Consider the following 25,537-nt stretch of genomic DNA (forward strand, 5'->3'; position numbering starts at 1 on the left):
TGTTCAGATGGCTAAGTGAGGACATCCAGTCACCTTGCATCAATTCCTTGTGCTTTCATTCGACTTTGAGGAAGTGGGGGGGGGCGGGGGGGGGGACAAGAACAGGTGCAAAATACAGACAGCGACGACAGCCTCCGACCTAATGACCGTACACAGCCCCATGTTCGGCAAAGGCACAGTAATGTGTAGCAGTTCAGTTGACTGTATCCTTCCACATCCACATGAACATTGTAAGGACCCCAGTAATCGCACCTCAGCTTTTTCTTGGGTGGCTTTTGACAGACTCATCCACATGATAAAAGGGCATGAAAAGTAGCTGCCTCAGCAGAGTAGCAATGTTCTTTTGTTACTGTTCAGTCTGGTATGTGTCCAATAGACGATGATGGGGCAGGGGGGAGAATGACAGCCGTGCCTTTCGCTCCATTTCCAGTCAGGGCTCTTTCACCAGCATCAATTATTCTGATGCCTTAATAGCCCATAAATTATGCTTTGGATGGAGTCATACATTTATTATACCACAGACCATAAATACTGGGACCAAAATTTCCACCATATATCTCAATCCATTGCAGCTTTCCTAAAGCTTCCAACCCTCTTTGTCTTAGGTAACCTCTTAGGTGACTTGTCTCAATGGCTCCCTCTACATTCCTGTCTTTCTTAACTTCTCCAGAAAGAAAATCAAACAATGCCTCATCTGCAACATGAATCTTTCCCCTCAGCTATTTGAAAAGGAAAGAAAGAAAAAATCTGAGCTCTGGTGAAGGCACTGTTATCCTGTAGTCCATTGTGCACTAGGCCGGCTGGTCATCTGGGGTGTAGATGATGCATGTTCCGTGATATGATATACGTATCTAGAACACAGGTCGTCTAAATGTAGCGGAGGAACAGTACACATGGGATCTGTTTGACATGGTGAAACCACACATCTCTATCTTATGCAACCCTGGCTTTTTAGCCCAACTGAGAATGCAGAGTGTGATGGGCATTTATTATTTAGAGGACTATGAGATGGCAAAATGCCAAGATCTATCAGAGTATTGTAGAGAGGGCCTTAAGCTCAGGAGACTATGGCTGTCCAACAGACCTAATATTATTTCAGCATGGAGAGATAAGGGGGTTTGAGGCACAGTTGATCAATTTGCTATGCATCTTTTACATATATCTGTCAAAGCCTGGTAACATTTTTAAAGGTGCAGTGTGTAGGATTTAGGGGGAATATCATCAGAAATGGAATTTAATATAATAAGTTTATTTTCTTTAGAGTATAATCACCTGAAAATAAGATCTGTATTTTGTTACCTTAGAATAAGCTCTATATATCTATATAGTGGGGGGAGGTCCTCACCACCATGGATGTATCAACAGACCTGGATACAGCATTTGCAATGAGGCCCCAGTCATTCCAGTGAAAGTTGCTAAGTGCTCTGTTTCTGTGGTATGAAATGACCCGGCTGATCAGCACTGTCTCCACATCACTGGGTCCATAAAGCAAGCACATTCTACTGTAAACTGAGACAGCTACTTCTGGTTTAGCACTCCGCTAGCTTGATTGATATAAAATAATTTAATCTTGCAGCTCTTCTAAACTTTCCAAATAATATTGGACCAAATGAATTCAATCCCGATAGTGAAACAAGCCATTTCACAGGGAATTTGATACTAAAGAAAATGTATCCACTGGTTTAAAGATGTCTCTTTCCCAATGTAAGTCAAAGGGGAAAGTCATTTTGGGCCCAGTGGCATTACATGACGGAGTCAGGAGTTGTAATTCCACTGTTTGGCAATATCAAAAATTGGCTTTAAGTCCAACAAACCTCTTAGGGGCCTGAGATCGCCAAGTTACACTGCCATGTTTCTTATAGTAGTCTAGAATGGACAAACCAAACACTGGTTCTAGATAGGGCCATTATCATTTCCGGGATGGCCACCATAGTTCGCAGCCCCTCCGCAAAAAGCAGCATACTGTTTTAATGTGAAACTGTTTTATTCAGTGTTTTTTTTTTTTTTTTTAATGTTTTTTTTATCACCTGCTTTGTATGTTTTGGAGAGGGAGAGACATCCTCCGAAAATGTGGCTCCTGGTTACAGCCTCCTTAACAATGAAAACTGAAGGAATTCTAACTATGAGTAGATTCAGCTGGTTGCAATCTGCAATCCTAACCATTAGATGCCCTAAATCCCCCTAAATTTTACGCACTGTTTAATTAAGCCTGCAATGGATGTTTATTTTGGCAAAAGCTGCAGAAAATGTGATAAGGATATAAGCAGATGCTTGGTCAATGATCTGGTTTAGTTTAAGATTTTTGAGACAATAACATATGGGTGAAATCAGTGAATAAAGGTTAACCGTCTGTTGAGAAGTCAACCTGGAGAAGATAAATTCTAATGAGTGCATGTTTTCTTGGGTTTTTTTTTTTGCAAAAATAATGTATATACGGTCAAAGAAACCATAAAGCAAGCAGCCTCTGTCACCTACTTTGGTATGGACTGTATGTGTAAAATGGGTTTTAAGGCATTAGTATCTCCCAAGATACTACGACGATAAGTCATGTAGACATCATAACTTCTAAAATGAAACCTAGAGCATGGTGGCACTTATGACGCTGGAAGAAATACTGAAAGATATCATGCACGCAGATCATCACGTCTCTCTAACCGATGGCCCTTGAAACAAAAGCAGCATGGTCCCTTTAAGAGTTTGGCAGAGTCCAGTCCTTTCCAGTCTTTCCCAGTCCTGCCACTGAAGCCCGGGCCTTGTGCCAGTCTAGTGGACAGACTGACTGAAGGGATGGAGGGGGGAAGGGAGGGCGCTCCATAGGCTCCGATTAGACATCACCATGCGGAGCAGAGTAGCGCGCTGATGAGGACTGCAGAGAGGCACAATGGGCTGAGGCGGATCGCTTCTGAGCCCCGCGCCCCCATGCCTGCAACCAAAACCAGCAGAGCAGCTCGTGAGGAACCAGAAATCCCCCTCAGATGAAAAGAACAAAACCTGCACTCTGCTGTGCTATCCCCCTAAATTTCTGACAAGTCATCATAAATCAAACCCTGAATTTTTCCCATATCTACATTATTACTGCCTTTCAACAGGAGAGGCTATTTAAGTATCCTGGGAAGATAAAGTTCGTATCACATCAAAGAGGCGAGCGGCAAACTGAGCCGCCTCACAATTTTGCACAGCAGCAGGATGGGAGCACAGAACTGCTTTATATGCTGCAGCGCTGTGCAGCCAGTCAACAAGGAATAATAACCCAATGGCAGAGATGGATGACACCACGCACGCATTTCTAAAAAGGTCGCTTTTCTCGCACTCGAAATAAGTCTATTACACATGCTTGGAAAGGGATGCAGCCAAGGCCAAATTAAATGTTCTTTCTGAATTATTGAATCCTCACTTAAGTTTTATCAGTGGTCAAAAAGGAGCCCATGTGAAGGAGGAGAGACAAACTCACTTAATTTATGGATGTGGATGGCTTCACTGGCCGCACCTTCGCCGCCCTCACTCATGGCCTTGATCTGGATGAGATAGTTGTCATTAGCGGAGAGGCTGAGCTCCACAGTGGTTCTGTTGGTCCAGACAGTGTTGATGTCGTTGTAGCGGTGTCTCTTCAGCAGCACCTGAGGCAGGGGAGGGTGACGTGGAAAAATGAGCTAATGCAAAGAAACGTCATCCAAGATTCTGGAGATAAATCAGAGCTTTTCAGTGAACTGGGACCTACCAAATATCCAGTGACCTTTGACTCTGTCTCCATAGCTACGACGGGATCCCAGTGAAGCGTGAGCGTGGAGCCAATCATGGTCCATTGTATGTTGAGTGGAGCTCGATCTGGAGCTAGAAAAACAAGAAAACAGAAATAAAGGGATAGTATAGGATATGTTGCATATTATTTTCTGTGGTTATTTTTCTAAATCAATGCATATGGAACATTCCTGCTCTATACAATAGTTCCACTTGGAAAGATTTTGATATAAAAAAAAAAAAACACTATTATTCACAGTCTGAATAACAAATTGAGGCTAGGTCAGCGCAACACAGTACAACATGGAAAACGCATGCAGACAAACAGGCAAAATAAAGACAAATTAATAAAACACCTTAACTCATTTGTTACAACATTTGCATGGCATTTTGAAAAAAAAGTATGACAAAATGACAAAATCAAAAACAAAACGCAGAAAAAGCAAGAAACACTAACAAATTGCACTGTTTTATTTATTTTGCTGGGATTTTGTGTCCTTTTTTTTTAGTGCATGTTTTCTGTTTTTGCTGTGTTTTTAAGTATTTGATTATTGTCTGTTTTTGCTGTGTTTTTAAGTATTTGATTATTGTCTGTATTCTTCTGTTGCAGTGTGTAAAGCAGTGATTTAAGGCCATGGGCCAAATCTGGCTTGCAAAAGGGGTGGCCCACAGACATAATCTAATTCACAGTTTAAATAAATTGATTCACAGGGACTTTTTTGTGCTATGAATATAAATAAGGTGCCAGGGTGCAAAAAAGGTGAAAAAGAGCTTTAAGACCCCCAACAGATGTCCGAGGTAAGCTCCGATTGTCCTCAAATCCTAGAAACGGCCCTGTGTTTGGCTGACTGGATTTGCCTTGGCAAAGATGAGTCAGGGCAGCAAACATAGAAAAGGTTCAAACAGGCATTTCATTAACGGTGTTGTCAGTGTTAACACATTAAAAGCGATGCAATGAAGATCTGGACATAAAATGTTATTTATTCATTTTTTAAATCACGCTAACCACTTTCTGCTATTTTGTCCCTTCTATGCTCGACACCACTGTGTTTTTGAATGGATCAGTTCACTTTAATAAAATCAAATATAGCTCAGATGACAAGTCAAAGGTAATATGCACTATGTGTCAAACTGAATTAAATATCACTGAGGTACTTGGAGTTTGAGCTCCTGCCTACAGGCTGAGCACACAAGTGCAGTTAATCAGACTGATGTCAGCGGTAAAAAACGCTTTTCCAAAGCCAGCAAAGCATTATTTTGGATAGTGCAAATCACCACAGACCTGTGGATAAAACAAAATCAAAGTAGTTAACTAAAGCTTAATGAGTGGCAAAAGGCTGCAGATCATTGAAGAAGGGATCGCCTCAGGTTGACAAACACTGTATTAAGACACTGTACAAAGATTTCACCTCTTACACATGGTTTTATGACCACATTGTTTAAGCAGTGCAGCACTGATATGAAAGAAATTAAGTCAAGACTACAAGCAAATTTCTTTGTATTTATTTGATTCCCAGTCTAGTCACTCTGGTAACAATTGTTCCACCTTTTTAATATAAACTTCAAAACTACTGTGAAATGCAAAATAATGGAATTTGAAACATGCATTAAAAATTGCAATTAGCTATTGGAATGCAGCCAATAAAAAATTGAATTGTTTGACAGACCTCTTCAGAATATTAAAATTATTGCTTGTTTATTCACTAGCCTCTGGCCTCCTGTCGTTTTGAAAAAGTGGCCCCTGGGCAAAGCAAGTTGAGAATCTCTTGTAAAGAGCTTTCAGGGCCACCACAGAATTCTCACTATTTTCCCAAATAAAATTGTAGACCAGAATCCTGTTGTCATGAACATATAACAGGATGTCTGTAGGCTGACATCCCTAAATTTCCAGAAACTGGTTGTGCAGCAGTTGTCTAGATTAGCTTTAACATCACTTGTCCATTTAAAATACCTAAATTGTCATTGCAGCTATGTTCCACTCAACCCACTGATTACAGTTTTTCTCTTTTTTTTTCCCAAGGTAAATGGAAAGTTCCCTTGTCACATTGAATTTTATGAGCACAACCAACAAAGCTGCAGAAATGCTACGCCTGTCATGTCGAGGGCAGTACGACGTCATCACAGAAAGGCTGACACAGTTCCTGAACGAGGACCATTTGGAAATGATTTCAATGCCCCTCGGGGACGCACTCACGTGGTTTCTTTGTGGTGGCGTTGATGGGTGCCGACTGTGGCCCAGGGCCAGCTGTATTGAAAGCAGCCACAGAGAGGTAGTAGACTGTGTTCGCTTTCAGCCCTGTGATGTTAACCAGCGTGAAGTTTCCAGATATGCGCACTTTGCCAACGGTGTCAGGCTTGGTGTCGTCCTCCCAGTACACGACCTGTCGGGAGAGAAGAGTCACAATCATGGGCACAAATGACCAAATTCTAGTGGTGCATTTCATTGAAATTCATATTCCATCATGAAATCTGAAATGCAGTGTGTATTACAGAAGGGAGGGAGCGATGATGAGTAATGCATTTTTCACTAGTGGAGTCTCAATTACTGATGCATATCCTCTAAACCACCCCGGCCATATAAACAGGGCGCTGGTGGGTCATATGATAACTGACCCGGAAAGGAAAATTCATGATTATTGCCAGTTTTGTTCATAAAAACAGCCCCAGCTCTTACTTTTTTCTGAGGAAACTGGATATTAAAAGTGAAGAGGTTAGAGATAAATCTGGATAAATATTTCAAAATGCTTTATATGCAGTAACAAATCACCAGTTTCTCTGGCAAAGTGGGGTTCTGTGCTCTGCTGAACAAGATGCAGCGTTGGCTTTCCTTCAGGCTAGTAGCCTCTAATTAAGGGTGCAGGTGAAAGCGATATTTGATAAAGCAAATGGACTAATTTGCCGCTTGCTTTGGGTCGTCTTCAATATTCATGTGTCTGGTGTTTGGTGACATAAGAGTTAAGTCAATAAATAATTAAAGTGAAATGTAGAGTCTGCCCTCAGGGAAAATCCTGTTATTCAATTGCATTAAATTATTGTATTTCAAATTTGTTATCAATTAGAGTTGTGTTCGATAAGCGCCAGGATTCAGTTTGCAGTAATCTTTTGGTCAGTAATAACGATGATCACATTAAAGTTAAACTGGATTGCATTTTGCAATCTTAACAACATCTAATTAAAGGATTAGCACCGTACATGTGCAGTCCACCACAGCTCCGGATCCATACTGTTGGTGGCCTATTGAGATTCAGCGGCTTAAATCCACTTCAGGGCTGCATTTGGAGAAATGAGCTCTGTTTTAAAAGGACAATGTGGTAATGCCATGGCAACTGGAGAGCTTTGTGCTGAGGGCCAGAGGTGACAGATATTGAAAGAGCACCGGGAGGAGAAAAAAAACAGCAGTGCCCTGTGTGCATTCTTGAAAGGATGAGGGACTTTATTTTGCTCTTGTTGGTTTGCTGTTGGTGCACCAAAGTGTTGGGGTCATTTCATGATACTATTATTATTGCACTTAAAACCAAACTCTTGTCGAGGTACATAAAAAAATATGGTAGAACACAACAGGTAAAAACTACATTTACAGCTTTGGTTTTGTGCCTCCACCAGCTGGTCAAGTTGCTGTTTCTATGTCTGTCCAGACTAATAAAGAATATGCAGTTGAGACTTTGAAAAAATTTAATAAAGAGTACTTAGTGTATTTTTTGATTAAATGTGGTTGCATCACACCCAGATGATTTATACAATCACTGAAGTTTCAAGGTAGACTCATCAGAACTTGAACGTTTTTTGTAATGGTTTACAATGAGAATGAAGCGTTCTGCTTTCTGGTGAAGTGCACATGCGCATGTGCCCCCCTGCCCTCCTCCTCCTCCCTCCCCAATAAAGACATGAAAGTAGCAGAGCATTTTTATTTTATTTAGAAACTAAATTCATGGCAGGAAGTGTGTTTGAAAAGTGTTTGACACTCATGTTTCATATGTGTGCTCCCTAATGTTGCAACGAAACACACTCGTTGGAAGGGTGGGCAGACAACCTGAAAACATAATGCCTCCAGCCTCGGCTGTCACCAGCGCAGAGGCATTTGATAATCCTTGCAGAGATACGCGAGAAGATAGAGTAGAATATTAAAAGTTAAAAAAAACTGATATAAAACTAATTTTAAAAACTGTGAAAAGGTGGTTATGATCTCATAAACAAGCCACAAGGAGAAGCTCAATTATCATGTTATTTGAGGAAAGATAAAAAAGAAAAGAATGATTCTGCAGTGATTCATAGCGTACCTCATATCCAAGCACTCTTTCAGGGACGGCAGGGAGAGCTTCCCAGATCACTTCAATTTGCACTGCAGACACACTTCTAGTCCTAACCCTCTTAGGAGCCGCACTGGGGACTGCAGAAAATAGAGCGCGGGTGAGAATCCCAGAGACTCATCCAACACCATCACACACACTAATAGCAATAAGAGGGAAGGCACAGAGTAGACCTGTAGTTTCACTGAAAAGCTATTTCCCCCGCTGTCTTTTAATGGGATCTGTGACTGACATAAGGGAAGACTATCTGCCCAGCAAATTCAATTAACAGAATACCTCCCTGACAGCGCGGTGTGGTAAGTGTCTGCTAGGATTTCCTGTAATCTACCAGCACGATAACTAATATCAAGTTGACATTCCCAGCTTGAGAGGGGAGGGAAATAACAGCACTGTGAAAAAAAAGCTCATTTCATCATGACTATTCAAGGTCATAGTTGTAAGGAGAGAGATTATAGCTTATTTAAGCATCACTCTCTGCTGTGAAGTCAGTACGTACCTTCTTCTGCCGAGTACACAGTGGCAATAGAGCTAAAGGGCCCCTCCCCTCTGTTGTTGAAGGCCCCAACTTTTACGTCAAAGGGTGAGAAGGGTGGGATGGTGTCATTGCGGAAGTCGTAACGTGCCACACCGGGTGTGGAGATAACCGCTCTCGTCCATGTGACGGTTCCCACAGGCCTGAAGGCGATGATGTAGCCAAAGCCCTCTCCATTCTGCAGTTCCTCAGGCACAGGCTGGGAGCAAAACACAAAACTATAGTGATATTAAAAGGCATACAGACAAAGAAACAGACAGGCCCGTCTCTGCGCTGTACCTCCACAAGGACTCCTATGATTAGACGTAGCCCCCTTTCTTTGCCATCACCACCCAGAACTCTCTGCAATCACTTTTTTTGCCTTATCTTTTTGTCCCTCCTGCATGGCTATGTAATTGTGGCTAAAGTGCAAAGCTCTCTTGAGCAAGTGCTCTCTGTCCCTGCTTTTGGAGGGAGAAATGGCACTCGGAGGCAGAGCCCGGAGGAGAGGTGTCTCGCTCTAATGTGGGCCATAAAATTGCTCCGTTCAATTCTGCACAATTAAGCAAAACCATTACTCGGCGATGGAGAGAACAGTAAAATGTGACAGATGACTTACCTCCCATGTTATCACTAATTCAGACTTTGTGCCGCCTCCACCTCCGACATCAGTGGGAGCTGTATCAGGAACTGAGAGGTAAAGCCCAAAGGGGAGCAATTAGAACACAGTTTACAAAGCTCAATGACAAGCCTCCACTATATACTTGTAGCCTTATGACAAGGTCGCCTGCTGCAGCTCCCATTTTACAGCCCACAAATCCCCCCCACTCTGTGCAAACACAAACAGTTCAGAGAATGGTGAATTACTGATATTGCCCAAATGTCACCGTGCATAAACACCAAGTCAAGATCTGTAGCATTTTGGAAATGACACTCAGCTCAACCCACTTCATCCCTATTCCCATTCAGCTGTTTGTGCACTGCAGTGTGATGGCAAAGCTGATAGTGTAGGTGGAGGAGCACTGGTGCACGTCCTTATGGTATCCTATAGTAAGTGGAGCATCACATTTAATGTGTCATATCAGCAAATGGTTGATGCAGCATTTATATCTGATGCCACTGTATGGTTATCTATTAGGGTTCAGTGTTAGGGAACAGAGATCCAGGTACTACCTCGGAATTCTTACTGAAGTCTGCTTCTGTTTCTTGTCCAAAAATAACTGAAAATTATTTAGAATCATTCCAGGGCTGCTAACAGTTTTAAACTCTATTTTATGCTCTCGTGACATGACTTAGGCTGGCCACTGCACAGGGTTGGTGGTTTGATCCCTAACCCCCTCTGTCCCCTCTGTGTCTTTGGGCAAGACACTGAACCCCAAGTTGCTCCCAATGGGCGGGCTAGCACCTTGAATGGCAGCTCCATGTGTCAGTTTACATGCACAGTTAAGCCAAGCTGGTTATAGCTCGCTTAGGCAATTTAAATGGACTACTGTCTTTGTCCCAGTATACAAGCACCAGGGGATAATCCTTTTTTTGACAAAAGTGTGTCGAACTCTGCCACGGTAGGTGAAGATATGCCCCCTTTCAGCTATTGGACCTTCTTCCGGTTGATCTATTACATCACACACCAAACAAATTAGCAAGTTGCAAATGGATTGCATGACAACATGGATAACTTTTCGGCCCTGTATACTTTGTACATACTCTATGCTTTACTCGGTACCTTCATATACATTCCTATACATGAAAGAGTTAATCAACCCCCAACTGCATTATCTAGGTGTTAGTCCAACTTTCAAGAAATTTTACTAGTATGATTTCAGTCTGACTAAAATGCATACCTGTATTTAAAAAGACCAGTTTTTGTCAGACTAACACAAAAAAAATGACTTTTTCTGACATCAGGTAAATGTACTGACTTTGTGTGTGAATGGCAGAATGACAGGCCTTTTGTAGAGCTCTTTGACTGTTAGGGTAGAACAGAGCTATAAAGTAAATGCAGTCCATTTAGCCTAATAAATGGAATGTCAAACAAAAAGACTTGACAAACCCACTTGATGAAAAATAGAGCTATACAATATTATATTATGTAAATAAAGTATATTGTGTTTATATTATATTATATTATATTATATTATGCCCTTTTTTCACTTTTACAATTATAATGCTGTCTTACTGACTGGCATATGAACTCTAGGACCAACCGGTATCTAACATTAATTTGCCAGTAAGCCATTACCTTCATATTCCAAACGTATTTAGCAAAATCTTTTTGTAATAGGGTGGCCATCCTCAGAATGAACTCTAGGGCTGTTCTCATATACTGTTTTTTTATATGACCCATGTAATCATAAGCCAGAATTTCATATATAACCCAAGTAATTGGGAAGGCTGCAATCACAAGACGAATCTGCTGAGTAAAGAGGGAAGTAGTATAAAAACGAAAGTCTGTGTAAGAAGGAAGGTTGTGGTTGTGGAAGAGTCAAACAAACATAGGACTTTCCCCAAAGAGAATTTTTGTCCCATGTGAAACCAAGTGAACTTTGAGTTATTTTAAGTTACGTCATCACCATGTTTATTTTCCTAAACCTAACCGACATAACTTCAGGTTACATTCATAGCATGTCAATGCATGACATGATGATGACAATGATTTTTTCCAAAACCTAACCTACGTGACTTTACTTTCCTAAACCTAAGCTTAGTAATTTAAGTGAAGTACATAGCATGATGACCCATAGCAATGATTGTTTTCTAAAACCTAACCTACATAACTTTATCTAATGTCCGTAACATAATTTTGCAAAAAAATGTATTGTTTTCCTAAATCTAACATAGGAGACTTCACTTTCCTAAACCTAACCTATGTAACTAAACGTTAACAATTTAATGTGACAACACTCAACCATGATTGTTTTCCTAAACCTAGCTTAAGTGACTTTGCATTCCTAAACTTTATCCATGTAACTTTACTTTATGTGCAATATGTTGATGCAGTGAAGTGTTTAGTTTCACATACTGGCATCCTCTGTCCTGGTCTTGGCTGAGGGCGGGCTGGGCTCTCCCAGGCCTACGGTGTTGCGGGCCACCACCCTGAACTCGTACTCCACCCAGGCGTTCAGACCCACCACAGTGGCTGTCAGCATGTTACCATTGACCACCTCCGGCACTGCAAGGTGCAAAGTTGAAAATCCGATTGTCACACAACTGGACTCAAATTGAGAAAAAACTGACATGAGAATCCAGATAAATATTACAAAAAAGGCACGAGGAGTGTTTTACATTACCTGTGTCCACAGCCTGCCAGCCCACAGTGAAGGGCGTCCGAGCCTGGATGATGTAGCCGGTGATGGGACTGCCGTTGTCCCTTCCGGGCGTCCAGGAAAGCTGGGCTGTGCTGTCTGTGATCTCCTCCACTGCTACTTTGTCCGGAGGACCTGGCGGACCTAAATCAATGAGACAATGAGAAGGGTGAACCTGAGGTGATCACCCATTCCAAGAGGCCTCACCCTTATCACACTCATTAAGACTTCTGCACCTTGTTACATATCAAGGCCATCTTGCTCCCTTCAATTAAGGGCTGCGTCCTTGGTGTGTGCATTTGTGATGTGCAGTGCTACAAAGTGATTACAGTGCATGGGATTATCAGCAATGGAAAGAGACACTGGATAGGATCATTTATGAAGAAAAGGAAAGAGGGGGTAAATGGGAGCAGACATGAGCGAGGTGAATAAAAGTAGAGTTAATAGAGAGGGGAAGAGATAGGCGACTGTGTGTGACTGTCACACACTCTGGCTTTACCATGTTGCTGTTGTTTGCTCTGCTGCTCAATTATTTAAATGCTTTCCATGATATTTTGCCGATGTGTAAATGAGCCAATTATAGTCATTTTCTGTGATAAACATTGCCTCCTCAAAGCACCTGGGACCGCTATTACAGTTTGTTAAGGGCATGAATACCAATGTAAATCACCAGAGAGAAGCCCGCACAGTGAGCCAGATACACAGCACATATCAACAAAGCCACTCACACATGCCTGTGTGAGTGTGTGTGTATGTGTGCCTATTTTAAATTTTCAGCAACACATATATAATGTAAACAGAAGCTGACATAAGTCTGACTGGGGTAGAATCCATCTTTGTGTCCATGTGCTGTATATTTACGGGAGGCTTCAAGGATTTTTCACATCTTTCTCCGTCTTGCCATTCTCTTTGAATACTGATGCTTCAATGCTGCATTACTTTACAGTAAATATACTGGGGCATTAATGCACTAGCTAACAAAAGCAAGCACTTTAAATCAATTAATTCTCCTACCTTTGACGACCAAGATGGCAGAGGTGGACAGGCTCTCCACGTCTGTGTCAATAACGCAGACATATTTCCCTCCATGGTTCAGCTGGATGTTACGAATCATCAGATCCCCTGATATACTCTACAAGGGAATATGATCATTGAAAAAAAATAAAAATAAGGCTAAGTAAGAGATGCAGTGTTATTTCATCACTCAGCGTTTGGCTCTAGGATGTTTGAAACATTTATAATGCTTTGCACAATCACATCGTCTCCAGGCCACTGATTTTTGCATCTCTTCAAACACCAACAACAGACATGGCAGATGTACGCTGCACAAATAATGCTTTTGGCTGTCCTTCAGGCACTACCCGACCAACCAGCCCCCTCCCAGCCCCCTACAAACAGCTACCAGCTATACACAGGACACACAAAACAAACATAGTCAAGTTAATTGGCAAAACAATCCTAATTATTCTGTAATTACATAAGCTCAAGCAAGATATGAGTATAACTCCCAGTGTAAAGAGCAAATATTATTTTACATAAGCAGGATGCATGTGGAGGCCATGAGGGAACACAGCAGAACATCACAACAAATATTGGTAACTTTCTCATCTGTATTTATATTATCTGTGGCTGCAGGAAGGAACATTTCTAAGGGATGAGGCTGGTGTTTTCTAAAGTTTTCTTATTGTCAACAAATCCAGTGAAAATAACAAAACCAACAATGCCCTCATTTGTCTCTCGATTAATAACTTTTTTTTTCTGTCTGTGTCACTCTGCCCAAAGCCCATTGGTTCCCACTGAAGAATTTACAAATAAAACCAAACACACTTGAAAAAGGCTGAACAATGTCTCATAACAGCCGTGCACTGCAGTTTTTAGCAAACGATACTCAAACTGAAATAAATGATTAATTTAAGGGGAACTATTTTAAGCTGTGAATTAATACACATTTGATGCTCTCATATCTACATTACATTAATTCTAACCCTTTAATAGGCATTGTGACTGCATGGTTGACATTTTTTGTGATCAAATTGCTTAACTAAAAGCTTGGAAAAACCCAATTTCATTTTCTACAGAAATTTTTATAAAATGCATTTTAGTATTTTGATTGTACTGTAATTCTATTAAATTCTATTTTTATAGTATTAAATTTTTTTTTTTCTACCATACATTTTAAACAGTTTTTGTTACTAAATTCCTCATTATTTGTATTTATTTTTGTTTATTTTTTTATTTTATGAAGTCAGTTTGTTTTTTACCATTTGTTTGTATACAGATAAAGTTTTTTTCTTATTTGTTTCTATTTTTCTCTTTTTTGTTTGTATGTTTATTGTATGAGTTATCTTTATTTTCAGATTTCTATTGTATTATATTGACTTTTGCATTTTTTAATATGCATTATACTGGTAATTTTTTGCAAAGGCATTTTTAGTGCGACTGTTAAAGAAACAGATCATCCAGTGTGATTCATTTAATAGTTTTTGGACAATGAAGGAATTCAAGAGCCAAGAAGAATAAGCAATATCAAACTTAAAATGACAATATTGTGTTGACCACACTACAATGTGCAATTCTGGGTATGTGTTTGGGTATGGGCTGTATGTGTTTTTTGCTGTTGTCCCTTTCCCCTCTGTAGATCTGCCCAGGTGTGCTGCATCAACCTAACGAGATGCACTGCACCTGAGTGGGGAAGGAGGTGCTTAAAAAGCCTCTTTAACAACAGAAAGGAGAGGCTTCTGGTGTTCATGGTGCGGGTCATGCTGCCTCTCCGCCTGGATTTTTTTGGTTTTGTTTGCATGTTTTTGTTAATAAATCCAAGGAATCTAAATGTTTTTAAAGGTGTCTTACGTAATTATTTTGGGTCAGTTGTGGAGTGTTGTTCACCTCATAGAGCTGCCCGAGGGTATAAGGTTGTCCCAGGTAAAAGCTTACAATTTTGAGAGACATTGGCAAAAATTTTGGTTGTCCATCCAAAGTGGTGGTCCTTAAATACACTTAGAGACATGTCCACTTATGGGTAATGTGACAGCCAAAGAGAGCTTGTAGAAGATTTTCAGTGGGTCTGAAATTTAAGACCTAATTTTAGCAAAGTAATTGTTACTACAACTCACTACTTCAAATGAGCTCATCAAAATGTGACATCAAAGTTCCCCACCAGACATGTTTTATGCTATTACTAACCCTACTGTAAAATGAAGAAAACTCTGTCTGTTCATTTGTCTCTATCTGCAAGCCATTTGTCTCATTCACCCACTACCAGTTTCAATGACAAAAATAAAGCACAGTTGCCAGAGTTGGCAACCCCCTGCAGTTCAGAATCTTGGCAGAATTTTTTAGCCTGTTTATTTGCATTTTTGGCAAAGTCTGCACCAATATATGGGTCTGTGGTTTGCACAAGGTTGTGGGGTACACATTCCCTGAAGTCTGCATGTATTTGCAGTGCACATATTGCCAGGTATAGACTAATAATATGTTTAACATGGTTTTCCCACAGAATAATTAAACAAAAACAAAAAAATATTTGAAAAGAGGCAGAAAGCAGATCTAGTCTTTTTCCCTCATTGAGAAACTTAGGATCTAAACTCTGCCCACACTAGGTGTGTTTGCAAATAGTTAGTCTGAGCATTATTTGTAGCATTGTTGGAATATACTGTTCAGTTATTCAGACCACAGCACACTCTGGGCACAGATGGAGCAGGAGAGTGCCAAACACAGTGAAAGTGAAACATGACTGTTTTTTAATTCATACAGAAACAGAGCACTCTATTTCTTGGAAAAACAGCGCTCTCATTTCAGTGTACAGTGTCAGATTGGAATTATGAATGCAATGACCATTGTCATTATTTTTCCAACACACTTAACATGAAACCATCAGCATTTCCATGGAAAACGTGCACTCCATGGCTGGCACGTGCAGAGGGGGGGGCGGAGGGTGCTGGAGCACCTGCCCCTTTTCCTCTTGATGCCCAAAGTGCCCTTTTGTCGAGTATGTGTGTGTGTATGTGGTTGCCCTCGGTCGGGCGGTGAGCGAAGGAACAGGGCTCCACTGGGCACGTCCGGGCACGCCCGGACGTGCCCAGTGGAGCCCTGTTCCTTCGCGCTGCTAATTATTTAACGGCTGATAGCCCAATGACTCCGGTGAGTAGGATGTGCAGCGATATTTGTTTGTGCACATCTGGTGTATTCTTTCATTGAAAGATGACTGACGAAGTAAAGTGAGCATGAGCAAGTGAGTGTGTGCAACTGAGTCTACACACTCACCTCTCATGAATGATAGCCGAGTTAATGACAAATGCTGAGTCAGGCTTCTTTTTGTTTCTATATGTTTCTTTTGTCTTTGGCCGAGTGCATTAGAGAGATGTATAATTTTACTGTCAGTTGCAGTGGTTTTCCTGTGTTTGTAGAGGCAATGAGGCATAGGCTATACTGTATGTTATTTCAGTAAAACTATGCAATGTAGCCTACATATACAACAATAACAATAGTAATAATTAGAAGAATTTGAATTGTGATTTTCTCAACCTCTTGTTTAAACATATCAGTACACTACTTGTTTCTAGTTGTATACACACAAACTAAATATATTATGCATTAGGTAGGTTGGTGTAGTTTTATAAACTTTTATAACTTTGCTGTCAGTCAAACTGAATGAAAGCCCAAATACATCTAAATACATGATTTTTATATCATTAGATTCATTTTTACTTAATTACTAGTGCTGCGAATCAGCACCATGGAGCAATTTCATGTTGGTTATAGAGTATATGCCTTGAGAAGGTATGAAATGTCACTGTGTGTGTGTGTGTGTGTTTTATGTGTTCATCTTCGTCATATTTCATTCTGCAGAGATGCCTCGCAAGGAGAGGACAGTGATGTATGTTGAGTCCATGTTACATTCTTTACGAATATAGGTCGCTACCATTTAACCAGCTATACTGTAAGGTATGTTTCTCTATGGTGCTTCAAATACGTGCTCCATGTGCCCCGTTTAAACTTTGAGCACCTGCCCCTTCAAAGGTCTCTGCATAGCCCTGCTCCATGGTTACTGTGCTGGGTCTACAGCAACAGAGGGTTTGCTGATATGCTCCCCCTCCCCCAGTCAGCTACGACCACACATAGGGTCTAATGTTGGAAACAGTGTTTTTGTTTTCCAGCTTTCTCACGCTAGGTTGACCTGTGAAAGAGTAGTGTGGATGCAGATGGCTGGCGTTAGCATTAGAGGAAACATCTGAGAGATTCAGCTGTACATGTTTGCCTCAGATCCAGACACAGATTAATAGTCTGTTGTGCACCAAAATGCGACAAGCAGACATATCAGAATGTTAAGTGTAGTTAGAATTTTGTTGGCATGTAGGCTAATTGGCAGTCGTCGACAAAGCGTTAATGGTTGTGAAACATATAATATGTATGTACTAATATCTGTTTTTTGGGAGATACTTGAAGAAGCTTTAGGGTTTGGTTTACATGTTAAAACTGGACAGTCTACCACGTGTCAAAACTTTCATAGTGGTTCATTTCCCAGCTCCTCCACTTTGCATGTGTGAACAGCTTTGGGTGTTTAACTGAGTAGCAGGTGGCACCTTGTACAGTAGCCTCAGCCACCAGTGTATGCATTTATGTGTGACTGGGTGAATGTGACATGTAGTGTGAAAGCGCTTTGAGTGTTCATAAGGCTAGAAAGGCGTGATACAAGTGCACTTTACCATAAACATGAGGAAAAACAATTTTTTCATGGAGGAAGACTTTAAATGGGACAGAATACAATGGTCAGCATGACACTGGAATGGACACTTATATATGAGGTAGATACCACATTTGCATAAATAAATGCCACTTTAGTTGAAATACATTTTTGACAAAACGTAAACATTGCCAGCACTGTAGCTTGTATCTGAATGCATTTTTCAAAACATTATTCAAATCGTGACGATATAACATTATAATTCATGTACATTTATCACACAGTGTGACATGCACTGAACCTGTAATATTGCTGTTATCACACTGAGACATTTGGTACGATCAATTCATTGCTGGTTTTGGTCCTCTGATGGGATTCATTGGCAATAACAGAAATATGGAATCTCACCAGCCTTTTTTCTTTAAAATGACATAATGTATGCCACGGTAAAAAGTCATTTACAGTGTTGCAATAGCACATTTATCCAGAAACCACGATTCTGTTTTGACTGTGCGTGGGAATCCGCCTTCTGAAAGTCACCTCTTGAAGTGCTCTGTCACAAAGCATGTCAGCTTGCAAAAAGCAGTGTGTTGCTTTAGAAACGAGTCACCTGAGGGCAAGCCAGGTAGGACTTGCTGCAGTCACAGCAGATTTTATCACACCTGGCGGCTAGTGATCACAGCTCCCCTCCGCAGTGAACTGGGCAGGAACGCCCCTGGATCTCCACCTGAAGCACCTGACAAAGCAGAGCAGAGCCGAATGGCACTTCTATGCGGCCACGGGCTAAAGAGACTACCTCTCCTGCTCTTTCTTCTCTTTTACCCCTTCCTTTTATGTCCTTTTGCCTGACAGTTTTTTTTTATATGCAGCTCTGCCATGCCTGATTCCCTCTCTAATGTCAGCCGCCACCTGGCCAACCTGAGAGCTTGTGCTCAAAAGCAAGGCGTCCTGCCTTGGCAGGAAGGAAGTGATGAGGCAGATTTGCTTTAATTATGTTAATTAATTCATCAGAAGCTGTTGAGCAGGGGGCTGGTAATCTCTCTGGACAGGGCAAACAGATTCTGTGAAAACTATATCTCATTATATTCCGATGCAGAGTTCAGTGTCATTAGTAGTTGCCATTTGCATTCATGAAGATGTGATTTTGGCATGTCCACAACACTGCGAGGGCATTCAGGTATAATGTCAACCTCTAACACGTGAACAGCACTGATCAGACCGCTGACCTTGGATGATAAACGGCACTATAAAAAGCAAAATGCGTGTGTAAAGTAATTTCATCCTGACAAGCTCCGAACAATTGACTTTGCCCTTCATCAAAAGGAACAAATATTCAACAAAGAGTCGTCACTTATTATTATATCTGGGCATAAAGATTTCAAATGGACATTTATTAGTGCCATGCCTGCCCTTGGTGAATGCCAGCCGGCTCATTACCTAATTATTTCGGGGCTCAAGATTCATAAATAGGTATGCAAATTCAATTATGGCAGAGGGAGATGATAAGAAAATGTTCTCCCTTGAGGTAAGAGAAGTAGAAGGGGATGAAAAGTATAAAGACTTTATTAATGAAGACCCTCTTTTTATGACTGAAATGGCATTTCACCAATATATCTTTACAAGTGGAACACATGGCAGCTCTCACAGCCAATTCAAAAAGGTAAGGATCCCGATTACTGACCTGACAATACCTTTCATCGAGGCTTTAGCAGCATATGAATGAGAGAATGTCACTGATTCATTTCATCTTTTTGATATTCCATCCACCACTGACCACTGTGAAACTTGAAAAGTCTTGGCATGAATGTCTCCGCATGGGTATTATTGGTGTCTAAGAAGACCTCAGCAGGGCAGTGGAGCGTACCCTTGCACATCACACAGTATGTCCCAATTAATCCGAGAATAGCCAGAATGTAGCTGAGTTTAATGCTTGAGATGACTCACCCCGCCCACTCTTTCGAAATGATCGCTGTCTCGCTGGAAGTCGATGAGCTGCCCGTTAAATGCCCACGAGAAAGAAACATCCAGAGCTGGATCGCAGGCAATCTGGCAGGGTAACACGATGCTCTCGCCAACAATAATCTCCATGTTAGTAGGCCTCATGGTGATCCTGGTGGGCTCTGGCCAGACAACAGACGACAGCGTACGCATGTTAATATCTCTGCCACGGGAACCTTTAACACAGGCCATGACCCCGGCAACTGCCATCTCACTTCAATTCATGCCTAAATCAAGTCACCGGCGCTAAATTACCCATAGATGTGTGCTTTTCTCTGATTTTAATAAGCACTTAAATTCCAAGCCTGTCCATTAGCAACATTTAATGACATCGCAGGTTTGCACTTTATGTTCTGGGATCAATTTGGAAGAAAATGTTTGAAACAGGATTACAGAGATGGGAGCACATTCCCTACTGGTGACTGTGCTGGATTGGAGGCCTCAGAGTGTTGAGGAAAGGTCACAGTAATTAAATTCTATGACATTAAATGGTTCAGCTGTCAGTGTACGAGAAGAATAGAAGCTAATGAGAAAAATAGGTCAGGTGGCTACACACACAACAGATTAAACTGGAGGACTACGTGTTATGTCACTGCATTCATAAATAATGACCTTTAACTAAATCAAGGATAATGTTATGTTGCTTATTTAAATGCTGTTTTGCATAATGTATACCAGACATTTTAATTTGATAATAACCTTGGTTGTTAATGTTACACATGCAATCTGACTTGGATATAAATTAATATAAATGAGGTGAGTCTCAAGGCATAGATTGACAAGAAATTGTTGACCTTTATTTTGGAAGAACTGAAAGGAAATAGACGCTTTGCTAAGCCACTCCTTGGAAACCATAACTAGGCACAGCTAGCCTGTTAAAGCTTTGGATTTCTTCACATCCTGAAGCTAAGGAGCTCAGTTAACATCCCACCAGCATAAGAATGTTTTTCATTTGTTTTCCAGAATGATACTGTAATTTAATACAAGGGCTGACCTTGTACACAAACAATGCTGCTCTTTTATTCCAATGTCATCTACATCTACAGTCTTTTTTGCATTATTAGAGCACTGAATTAGTATAATGTAATTTATGTAGCTATCAAATTCATACTTAAAAGAAAAGTTCCAGAAGGTTTCATAGATAAACGTATTTCTTTTACCAAGAGTTAGATAAGATTGCTACTGCTCTCATGTCTGCAGGCAAAAACAATAAAAACATTTTTTTAAAAGCTACCACCAGCAGCTGGCTAACTTTAGCTTGGCATAAATATTTAAAAAAAAACAAAAAAAAAAAAACAGGGGAAACAGCTAGCCTGACTCAGCACTGACAAATCTTTGTTTTACTGGGAATCATATATTGGACTATTTCTTGGTTCCAACCCATTTCCCGGCAACTCTATCACCAGAATAAATGTTAGCATTGTAAGTTTCTGCAAACAACTGATGTGTTACTTTTGTACGTTATTATATAGTAGATACATTATAACTTTCCGTTTTATAACGTTTGGAAAAGATCATGTTTTGGTTAAAAATACCCAGTTTTGGTGGCACATTACTGGCAGGAAACATTGCAATGTCTTGGTAAAAACGATCAGTTCTTGTGTCACTATGTCGTAGAAAAAACAGTTACATGTAGCTCCACACCCACATTTGGACACTAAACACTAAACCTGGAAACACAGTGAAGCAAACTTGCTAAAAAAAACAACCACTTTTCTTGCACAGTGGTCTGCCGTTCCTAAACTATGTCACTTTTGAAACACTGAATATGGCACGTACAAATCTAACATATCTGTGGTTTGCAGAAACGTACAATGCCAACATTTTCTTCCGGTATCTGGGGTGTTCCTGCCAAAAAGCAGGAACTCCGGGAAGTTACTGACCAGTCATCGAAATTGTGTAATGGTTGCCAGTTTGAAATTACAAGCTTCTTTTGCCTTCTTCTGTTTAAAATCAATGATGTTTAAAAAGTTACCACATATCTTAAGAGGCAAATGTGCCACTGTTATCAGTGTAAACTTACTTAAATTGAAAGAATAAAATAAGCATGGCATAAGTAAGAAAGAAGGGAATGGCGTAGTTAAGGGTCAATTAATGGTGAATTGTTGATAGAGCAGGACTCACCGGTGATGAGCAGCCTCCCAGTTGTGCTCGCTGTCCCAAACTGATTCTTAGCGACACACGTGTAGCTGGCTGCATCCCGTCTGGTCACATTGGTGATCTTTAACGTCCCATTGGGAAGCAAAGTAATCCTGAGGGAAGTAGAGCAGCTTTTTACTATACTGACTGAGGTGGAGAGTCTAAAGTTTCAAGTGCTGAGCTTTGTATTGCATCTGCATTATTTTGTGCTGATATTTACCATCTTTATACGTGACAGTTTTATTTCACGCAGTAAACCTACTGTATGTTGTTTCTACCAAACTGTATTCTTTTCAAAATGGAAAACCCTCTGAAGCACTTTAACCCTAGTGGTACTTTAAAGCTCCCCTCTAAAGCCCAGAAAAATGAATTTCTTTGAGGCAGGTTAGCAGCAGGCGGGGTGACCCATCACCATGACTCAGCAGGAGGCTAAACTCTGGGACACATTACTAAATGAACAAATATCTTACAAACAGCTACACTGAATAACTCAATGAATAAATAAAATGTGCTTTACAGGCTTTATGTTGCTAAGGTCAGCGAGGAAAGTATCACGCTGGGAGCTCAATATATCTCTGTGAGCTAAAGACATCATAGAATAAAGTAGGTACAGTATAAAAGCACATTGCCCTGAAAAATAGTGCCCTGTAATGCTTATAATAACCAGCAAAAAGTGCAAGACAGCAGGACAGTTCCTCAAAAAGATAAAAGAAGAAAACATGGTCATTGCATTGAGTTGAATTGAATACTGATATATTTCGGGGGTTTTTTTAAAAGGTAATATTACTAATTATTTAATGCACAGAAATAAATGCCAGTACAGTTAACATTTTCAGTTCCTAAACAATCCTGTTTCCATAATTATATATGTTTACATGTTAGGCGATTCATTGTTCTTCAAATAGTCTGGCTGCGCTCTTCCTTAACAAGACAAATATACAACTTCAATTTGAAGGAGTACATTGTTTGTTATGAAAAAAATATTTACTTTACTAGCAATCCCTTTCAAGTTTATTGTAGCAGTGACATTATAGTGTTTAATAACCAATCGCAGTGCTCGGGGCACAAAGAAGACAAAGAGTGGACTTATTTTATATTTTTGTTTTTGTTTTTAAGAGCAGATTTTCAATCAGAACCCATTTTCCTTAAGATATCGTAAGATGAGAGTTCAAGGGACCCCTCTGAAAATGGCCAGTAATTCCCTTTGCCAAAATTTAGTCTGAATTTGGAGTGTTATTAAGACACCTTCCAACATCAATCCCAGCATGGTTACTATCAAAGACTGTATAATGTAATGGAGGTAGCTACTGTGACATCACCCATTGGTTGAGTTTGACATTTTGGCCATTGCTTCGTGTTGAAATTAGCTGTGGAGACCAAAACCATTTCTTGTACCAGCTGTAAACATGTTTATTCCTTCTGTAAAACTGGGCATTCTATAATGGGGGCACCACTGTTTAAACAAGAGCCCAAGTTTCTGGCATTTCAAAGGGTCTTTTTCACTTCAAGACAATTTAAGTCCTGCAAACAAGCAACTACTGCAGCGTCAAGTGAAAAGTATGTGTTGTGTTAAATGCTATACTGTAACTGTGGCACAAATAGAGGAGAGTCCTAAAGTCATTGAACTGACTCAATAATGTCAGTTGCTGATTGCTTTACTATTGGTTTGTGAGTACATGCAAATGTCTAAACTTTGTAGCAGGCCACCAGTATATGGATATAGGTGTAAATAGGTCAGTGTGACCCTGTAGTGTAAAAGCAATTTGAACGGTCAAAAGACTAAAAAGCCGCATTACAAGTCCATTTACATTAGCCACCATAAGCATGAGTGTATTGAATTTAGAAAAGGTGCATTTTAGTGCTAATGAAGCGTTAAGAAAAATCTTTTTATTTTTCAAAAAGGAAAAGCAATTTTTTTTTCAAACTCACCACATGCGATATCTGTTTTTTATTCTATTTGCCAGGTTTTGGACTAAAAAATCCGCTTTTGAAAATTCTGCCTCTGTCTCCAAAGCAATGACGGTGGATAGAATTGTTTTTGTGGAGCTGAAAGAATTGAAAAAGTACATACTGATAGAAAAAACTCCAACAGCAATGGGTCTTTCCAGAAACAATGTCTGGATAAATCATAGACCTCAGTGTTGTTATTTGAGTTATTTCTACCAAAGGAAAAGTCCTGGTTAAAAACTGTGTTCTATAGATTGTTCAAAGTAACAGAGACAGACATTTCAGAGATGGCTAAAGCCTGGGTAAATTAAGCCAAAACTATCTGCATGGCTAAATATGGTTGAAATATCTTTGGGTGAAATGAACTTTAACCAGAGTATTTAGTGACAAAACATGCACAAAATCCATGTTTCCAAAACACTGCTCCAATTTACAGCTTGACTGCATACATGAGAAAGCACTTCCCATCCAGTGTCTGCTTAAATCCAGCGTTGTGCACCTTGAAAGACTATGTGGGCTTCACATACAGCGTGCTAAATGTCAGTCAGCTTGGGGATTTTACCAATTTTCTGCAGCTATAGATGCAGCTTCCCATCTGGAGCCAACTGAGGAGCCTTGGTGCTGTTCTGACAAGATGCTTGGCTTGTATTGTTCACTTTCAGACCTCCTTTTAAATAAGCAGTATGAGAGTGATTCAAACAGCACAAAGTTTCCTCAGTGCACTGTGTTTCAGTTGTTCTTATTTAGTCTGTCCTGCCTGTGTGTGTGCAAAGTCTAGAAATGTGTGCGCTGACTTGCACCAAGGTTTAGTCACCACTTTTCTTCTCCCTCTGATGATGAAAAGTCTGCGGATGGATTGCTCAAATGTGTCATTTCTTGCCTCTGATTTTCATTTGGATTTCTCCTCATTTTAATTGGTCCTTTAGTGTTGTGCAAACCGTTTTCAGTAGCTCAAATTTAGCTTCTTGGGTACTCAATAAGAAATCAGACAGCAGAGGACAACAAACAAAATTAAGCACCACTTCATGCTGCTCAAAGTGGTGCCCGAAGTTTGCCCATTGTCTGCATCATGTGTGTGTGGAGTCTCTCGTCTAGTTAAGATGTTAGGCGTTTTTGTCTTTGCAGCTTCAGTAATTGCATGAATCAAACTCTACTTGTACATCATGATAAAGTACAGCACTTTGGATAATTATAGGTGCAACAGCTTTAGTTTTACTTCCTCTATTTAGGAGCAGATATCTTCAGCAGTGACTCCATTTGCTCATCTTTAATGTTCTTAAACATTTCATGCATGCATTGTGGATATAGCCAACTGGCGTCTTCATCCCTCACACCCGGAAAATTGCACAAGGCAGTATGATACACACCAGGCAGCAGTAGTTTGTTACACTGGCAAATATCGTAATCTAAAGAGCTATGGCAGGCGGGAGGGGATGTGTCCAACAAACCCCTGACTTTCAGACTAGTCTTCTCTTCCCATATGAATGTAGAGCCAAACCATGATGGGTTTTTTCTAAACCTAACAACTAGTTGGGCCTGCGTAAAAGTTTTCAAACTGGTTTTATATTAAGCCAGACACTGGACTGAACCGGTATACATAATTTTATCAGGTGACCCACGTGATTCAGCAGCTGCTGCTGAGTAGAACATAATGACACCTTGCACCAACAGAAAATGAATGTCTACCTATCACATAGCATTTTGTAACACAGGAGCTCTATGTCCACACTGAAACCATTAAATATGGACCTCTGTTACTTAATGTTAATCAACCACGGAGCTATCAGCTGTGCACTCAAAATCAGACTAAAGACATTAACACTTAAAAGATGATACTTGATACCTTTTTACATTTGTAATGTTACTTTTTAAATCAGAAAGCACATACTGTATATTGTGATATTTACTAGAA

The 25,537-nt window shown here is 40.3% G+C and overlaps 1 protein-coding gene across 1 annotated transcript in view; it reads right to left on the bottom strand.

Annotated features, from left to right (window-relative positions):
* Positions 1–2,594: 2,594 nt before the first annotated feature.
* Positions 2,595–25,537, bottom strand: part of cntn3b (contactin 3b) — a 70,014-nt gene continuing 47,071 nt past the window's right edge. Inside the window, exons 12-23 of the mRNA XM_042495342.1 lie at positions 21,664–21,791; positions 19,486–19,661; positions 12,873–12,990; positions 11,844–12,002; positions 11,576–11,725; positions 9,176–9,246; positions 8,542–8,776; positions 8,016–8,125; positions 5,933–6,119; positions 3,719–3,831; positions 3,452–3,617; positions 2,595–2,923 (exon numbers count right to left, since the gene is read on the bottom strand). Coding sequence (XP_042351276.1) covers positions 2,832–2,923; positions 3,452–3,617; positions 3,719–3,831; positions 5,933–6,119; positions 8,016–8,125; positions 8,542–8,776; positions 9,176–9,246; positions 11,576–11,725; positions 11,844–12,002; positions 12,873–12,990; positions 19,486–19,661; positions 21,664–21,791 — 1,705 coding nt within the window. The 3' untranslated portion in view covers positions 2,595–2,831. The remainder of the gene's footprint in view (positions 2,924–3,451; positions 3,618–3,718; positions 3,832–5,932; positions 6,120–8,015; positions 8,126–8,541; positions 8,777–9,175; positions 9,247–11,575; positions 11,726–11,843; positions 12,003–12,872; positions 12,991–19,485; positions 19,662–21,663; positions 21,792–25,537) is intronic.

Source organism: Plectropomus leopardus, chromosome 2, assembly GCF_008729295.1.
Source record: "Plectropomus leopardus isolate mb chromosome 2, YSFRI_Pleo_2.0, whole genome shotgun sequence".
Lineage (NCBI taxonomy): Eukaryota > Metazoa > Chordata > Actinopteri > Perciformes > Serranidae > Plectropomus > Plectropomus leopardus.